The sequence below is a fragment of the Gekko japonicus genome, unplaced genomic scaffold, assembly GCF_001447785.1.
Source record: "Gekko japonicus isolate JY-2015 unplaced genomic scaffold, Gekko_japonicus_V1.1 scaffold713, whole genome shotgun sequence".
Taxonomy (NCBI): domain Eukaryota; kingdom Metazoa; phylum Chordata; class Lepidosauria; order Squamata; family Gekkonidae; genus Gekko; species Gekko japonicus.
Genome location: NW_015172026.1, coordinates 599,934 through 606,497, shown reverse-complemented (window position 1 = coordinate 606,497; position 6,564 = coordinate 599,934). Strand labels below are relative to the sequence as shown.

General features: G+C 54.1%; 1 protein-coding gene across 1 annotated transcript in view; it reads right to left on the bottom strand.

The window, feature by feature from the left end:
• LOC107118251 (chromosome unknown open reading frame, human C11orf95) overlaps window positions 1-6,564 on the bottom strand; it is a 10,458-nt gene that overhangs the window by 2,654 nt on the left and 1,240 nt on the right. Inside the window, exons 2-4 of the mRNA XM_015420551.1 lie at window positions 5,347-5,835; window positions 3,729-4,154; window positions 906-1,331 (exon numbers count right to left, since the gene is read on the bottom strand). Coding sequence (XP_015276037.1) covers window positions 906-1,331; window positions 3,729-4,154; window positions 5,347-5,835 — 1,341 coding nt within the window. The remainder of the gene's footprint in view (window positions 1-905; window positions 1,332-3,728; window positions 4,155-5,346; window positions 5,836-6,564) is intronic.

Here is a 6,564-nt window from a genome sequence, read left to right as displayed (position 1 = left end):
CCTGCTGAGCTTTTTCTACAAAAAAAGCCCTGCACCTATTTATTTATTGGAGCATTTTTTATTTCTTTATAATATTGGCATACTCCGTATTGTGATTTCTGCTGATCCTTGACCGCATTAATAAACTAACTACATAAAAACAACTCATTAAAATCAATAATTTAAAACTGCCAGTAGGCAGAAGACTACATGGCAACCGAAAGAGGAACTGACCTCTATCATCCGGAGATCAGTTGCAATTCCAGAACTCCAGGCTCCCCCTGGAGATTGGCAAGCCCATCCCAGCTCCTTTCAGTCCTGCTGGCAGTCACGTGACTAAAACGGTGTGTGAGAAAGTCACGTTCCTTCCCCTTCACACAATACTGTGTCAGCACTGCCAGTTTCAGTTGCTGGCTCTCAAGTGGGGTTGCCAGCTCCGGGTTGGGAAACACCCAGAGATTTTGGGGGTGGAGCCCAGGGAGGGTGGGGTTTGGGTGGGGTGGGACCTCAGTGGGGCACAATGCCACAGAGTCCACCCTCCAAAGCATCCATTTTCTCCAGGGGAACTGATCTCTTTAGTCTGGAGATGAGCTGTAATTCCAGAGCAGGCCCGTAGCCAGGATTTTTTAAATTCGGGGGGCCTTTAAATAAGTCAGGGGGGCACCCCGCACAGACACCCCCACCCCCACACATACACCCAGGGAGCGCCACAGATAAAATAAAAAATTGGAAGTCGGGGGGGGGCTGGGGGCTGGATGGGAAGTCGGGGGCTTTGGCAGTAAGTCAGGGGGCCATGCCCCAAGATGCCCCATTGTAGCTATGGGCCTGTCCCGGGGGATCCCCAGGTCCCACCTGGAGGCTGGCACCCCTAGAGGTCAGCATCCCTATCTTCCCACAGCGCTCTCTCCCTGACCGCACCGCCTCACCCTTGTCCGGCTCTGGATCAGTTTCAGGCAGGGAGTCCTCGGCCTCCGCCAGGCGGGACACCTTCCGGTTCCACTCCCTCACGATGAGGGCCTTCACCTGGTGGCTGAGCTGCGTGGAGTCCGGGTGCTTCTGCTGGATGTGGCGCTTGATGGTGCTCATCTTGAGGGTGGCCAGGGCACTGCCGCACACCATGCAGACCAGCCCGTGGCGCAGGCCGTTGTAGTCCATCAGGTACTCCCCCCCCCAGTGCTCCTGGAAGTAACGCCGGTGGTCCCTGCCGCGGGGAGGGGCGGGCGGGCCACTCCCTTCCGAGTCCCAGGGACCGGCCTCTTCAGACCCTTCCTCGCCAGCGGGGGGGTCAGGAGACAGCGACGGATCGGCTTCTTTCATGCTCAGATCCTGAGGGGCTTCCTCGGCATCTGCCTCTGGGTGGGGGAGTGGACAAGATGGATATTAAGGCCTGGAATAGATACTCTGAGGTCTTACAGTGCCCAAAATTAGGGGGGGGGGAGACTGATGGCCGTAAATGAAACCCACAAATAAAAGTGACACAGATACCTTGGCCAAGGGGTGTCAAAAAAGCGGCCCGGGGGCCAGATTAGGCCCCCAGAGTGCTTCTATCAGGCCCGCAGTGGAACTGGCTGTCTTCTGCTTCTTCTTCCAGTTCTGCTGCTGCTGCGTCATCATAGATTTGCAGCTTACAGATACAGACCTGAACAGCATACTCAAGATTGCCACAGCATGGACATTTTGATGCAATAATTCAGAGCAAGAGTTGTCAGTTATCAGTCACTGTTAAATAAACAACATATTGCAAGAGTGCTAATGTTTTAAGCATGTTTTTATATTTTAAGTTTTAAAAACCCTTTGTGTTTGTGTCCTTTATAAAGTTTATATCTCCGCTACCTGGCATTACATTTTATGACGCACATGGCCCAGCCCGACAAGGTCTCATTTATGTCAGATCTGGCCCTCATAACTAGGGTTGCCAGGTCCTTACTGCATGTAGAGCGGGAGACTCCAGCGCTGTTCTGGGAGTCCGTGTGCGTGCGTGAAGCGCGCGCTGCAACCACACCGGGTACACCAGGGGCGGGGCCACAATAATTCGAGGGAAAACCATAGAGTTTTCCCTCGGATGACTGCGGCCCCGCCCCCAACGCGCCCAACACGACTGCGTCTCTTCTGGGTGACGTGCTGACGCCCGGCACGTCACGTGCTTTGGGGGTGGGGTTCCCCCGGGGCCCGATCCGCCAGCAGCGGGTAACAGGCCTCTCAGTCGGGGGTTTCCCCGCCCCCCGGGGGGACTTGGCAAGCAAATGAGTTCGACACCCCTGCTCTAACAGTTCCTATTCACCAAGAACCATCCCTATTTTCTGCAAGATTTAAAGGGTACTCCAGCTGATCTGTGGGCCACATGCTCCCACCAATCAGCTGGAGGGCTCTTTAAATCTCATAGGAGGGTAGGAAGAGGAGTGGCCATGGTTGAGGTGTGGCTTGGAGGTGGGGCTTCTACTGCTGGCCAGCTGGCTGGTGGCGGGCAGGAGCCCCCGAATTTGGGGGATCCTCCGCCCCCACCTGGGGGCTGGCATCCCTTTAGTAATTGTTTGAAATAGTCAGTCGAGAAATATGTCCTCTTTCTTGCTTTTCAAAATATGGTAACGCGATATGATGTTAGAATTGGGATGTTACTAGGGTTGGGAAATTCCTGGTGGTTTTGGGGGTGGAACCTGAGGAGGGTGGGTCTTGGGGAGGGGCGGTACTTCAGTGGGGTATCAATGCCATAGACTCCACCTTCCAGAGTGGCTATTTTCTCCAGGGGAACTGATCTCTGTAGCGTGGAGATCAGTTGTAATTCCAGGAGATCTGCAGGTCCCACTTGGAGGTTGGCAGCCCTAGGGGTTCCATTCCGAGTCCTGTTTTCATCTGTGGCACTTTAGAGGGTATGGTGTTACGAACCTAATGTTCCCTCTAAGCTGTGGAGTCTTGTGAGCAAAAATTCTACTTTTTAAGCTACTGGCATTAAAGTTGTGAGCAAGCAATTTGGCTCCTGCATAAATTAGTTTGCTCTGGAGCCCTCCTTCCTGAGCGAAGACAAAAATCTGTGAGCCAGAGGCTAAAAAACTGTGAGCTAGCTCACACTAACTCAGCTTACAGGGAACACTGATAAGAACCCTTCTGGGTTTTTTTGTGTTTTTAGTAACTGCCAATTTATGTTTTTATCTGTGAGATTATTTTAGCATGTTGTATTTGGGAATTTTTCCTCCCTCTGGGTCCTGTCAAGGGTCCTCCTGTGATTAAAACAAACAAATATTCTCCTGTGTGGAAATCGGTCTAACAGATTTCAATATGGCGTAGGGATACCATTCCCTAGGTGGGGGCAGGGATCCCCTGTTTTCGTGGGTTCCTGCCTACCGCCAACCAGCTGGCTGGAAGGAGGAAATTCCCCACCACCACCCCTGAAGCATGCACGACACACTGACATCACCCGGAAGTGCCATCGTTGTTGTCGGCGGGGAGGTGACGCTCTGTACTTTGGGTAAAACTCTATGGTGTGAGGCCATTTTTACCAAAGAGCTTTGCCCAAAAAACAGAGCATCACCCCTGACATCGGCAACACGCTGATGTCACTTCCAAGTTATGTCAGTGTGCCGCATGCCATCCCCGCCCACCCCTGGAACACCCTCCAAATCCCCCCACCAGCACGACAAAGGCACCTGGCAACCCGAATATGGTGTCTTCCATCCACATCGGGATCTGAATGTCCAGCAACCAACCTGCCACCTCCTTCCCTTCCCTCCCCCCTTCAGCCCTTCCCGTCTCACCCTCAGCTGCTGCTTCTCCTCTCGCGTCCTTGGCAACCAGCGCCAATGCACGGGCGTTCCAGGCCTCGAGGATGGCGGCTTTCTCCGCAGGGCTGAAGCTGAGGGAACTGGGGTGAGCCTCCATCACGTGCCGCTTGATGTCCTCCAGGTTGAGGCTGGGCAAGGAAGAGCCGCACATCATGCAGAAGAGCCGGTTGCCCTGCGGGTCGTAGTCCATGAGGAATTCCGACTGGAACCAGCTCTGCAGGGACTCCTTCAGGTACCGCTCCAGGTTCCGGGCCTCCCCCACCGAGGAGCCTTTCAAGGCCAAGCCAGGGGACCGGCAGGCCCCGCGAGAAGATAGGGGGCCTGGGCCACGCCGCCTCCTGCGACCAGTGCCCAGCGGTAATTCTCCTGCAGGGGAGGCAGGCGGAGACAGCATCACACCTAGGGTCGTCTGCCTCCAGGTGGGGCCTGGCGATCTCACAGGATTAGAACTCATCTCCAGGCAACAGAGATCAGTTCCCCTGCAGAAAATGACTGCTTTGGAGGGTGGGCTCTGCGGCACTGCACCCCACTGAGGTCCCCTCCCTCTCCGGGCTCTACCCCCTGTATTCTCCAACTATTTCCCAACCCAGAGTTGGCAACCCTTCTCCTCCTTGCAGGGATTATGGACTTCCCGGGAGGTCTCTGGATAGCCAGGATGCTTGGCTAGATGAAGCCATGTTCCGGGGGTTGCCAGGCTCCAGGTGGGACCTGGATATCCCCCGGAGTTACAGCTCGTCTCCAAACTACAGAGATTTATTTATTTATTTATTTTCCTCCCCCTGGAGAAAATGGGAGGCTTTGGAGGGTGGGCTCTATGGCACTGTGCACCACGGTGGTCCCTGCCCTCTCCAGGCTCCACCCCCAAATCTCCAGATGTTTCCCAACCTGGATCTGGCAACCCTAGAAGAAGAAGAGATTGGATTTATATCCCACCACTACCCGAAGGAGTCTCAGAGCAGCTTACAATCTCCTTCCCCTCCCCACAACAGACACCCTGGGGTGGGGCCGAGAGGGCTCTTTTGAGAACTGCCCTTGAGAGAACAGTTCTAAGAGAACTTGTGACACCAGCAGCTGCATGTGGAGGAGTGGGGAAACAAACCCAGTTCTCCCAGGTTAGAGTCCACGCTCCTAACCACTAGGGACATGGTGGCTCAGAAGTTAAAGACGCCGAGCTGCAGACCAGAAGGTCTGTAGCGTGGCAGTTTGAGACCCTAGTGCCACGTGATGGCGTGAGCTCCCGTCTCTGGCCCCAGCTCCTGCCAACCTAGCAGTTCGAAAGCAAGAAATTGCAAGTAGATAAATAGGTACCGCTTCGGTGGGAAGGTAACAGCATTCCGTGCGCCTCAGCATTTAGTCATGCCGGCCACATGACCACAGAAACATCTTCGGACAGCGCTGGCTCTTCGGCTTGGAAACGGAGATGAGCACTGCCCCCTAGAGTTGGATTCAACTGGCTTTCGAGCAAGGGAAACCTTTTCTCCTAACCACTATACAAAACTCCCCCCCCATCCCCTGCCAGTAGCCAAGGCGGACCTGGCAACCCTACTCTGAAATACACCCACTGAAGACCCAGAAAGCCAAACCATCCTACCTTGGCCCCCCTGCTGGGCGCTGGATCCCTCGGCGGGCTCCCTGCCTCCCTCCGTCTCAGCCTCCAGCCCCAGGTGGGCATCCCAACTGTTCATGATGCCCTCCTTCTCACGGGCACTCCAGGCCAAGGAGTACGGATGCTTCTGCCGGATGTGTCTCTTGATGGTGCTCAGCTTGAGCGTGGCCAGAGAGCTGCCGCACACCATGCAGATCATGCCGTGCCGTGCCGCGTTGAAATCCATCAGGTACTCGGCCCGCCAGTGCTCGTGGTAGTAGCGCCGATGGTCCCGGCCGGGAATGCGACTCTTGCCAGGCCTCGAGGCCCGTTCCTCACAATGGTCCGAGTATTTCCGCCCTCCGGAAAGAAGGAGAGAAGGGTCTTTTGGGGTCCCCCGCAGCAAGCCATTCCCGGCAGGGTGTAAGGGGCGGCCCACACTCCGCTCAGTGCCGTTTGGTGAATCACAGGCCTCTTCCAGGAACTGGGGCTCTTCTGGAAAGACACAAACACTTGACTTGTAAGGGAGGAGAAAAAAAACAACAGTACTACTAAAACTGGACAAAAGGAGGAGGAGGAGGAGATTGGATTTATACCCCTCCCTTCATTACCTGAAGGAGTCTCAGAGCGGCTCACAATCTCCTTTCCCTTCGCTTCCATGCAACAGACACCCTGTGAGGTAGGTGGGGCTGAGAGAGCTCTTTCGAGGACTGCTCTTGAGAGAACAGCTCTGAAAGAACTTGTAACTAACCCAAGGTCACACCAGCAGCTGCATGAGGAGGAGTGGGGAATCAAACCCGGTTCTCCCAGATCAGAGTCCGCGCTCCTAACCACTACACCAAACTGGCTCTCTTAGTATTTATATCACGCTTAATTCTTAGTATTTATATCACACTTCAGAGCATTCAAAGTAACACACATACATGATCTTATCCACTCTTTACAAAACCCCTGTAAGGTAGATCAGTTTTAATTATCCCTGTATCGCAGAAAAAAAGCCTGAGGCTGAAAGAGAATAACTTGGTTAAGGTGTCCTCATGTGGTTATATGACAGGGGAGATTTGAACCAGGGATTTTTGGGACTTGGAGCGCAGTCAATAGAGAGCCGGTTTGGATAGCAGTCAGGAAGGCATGGGTTCAAATCTGCATTTGGAGGCAAAGTCCACTGGGCGAGTTTTATTTTATATTGGCAGTCTTTGTCTCCCAGCCTAACTAACATACCTC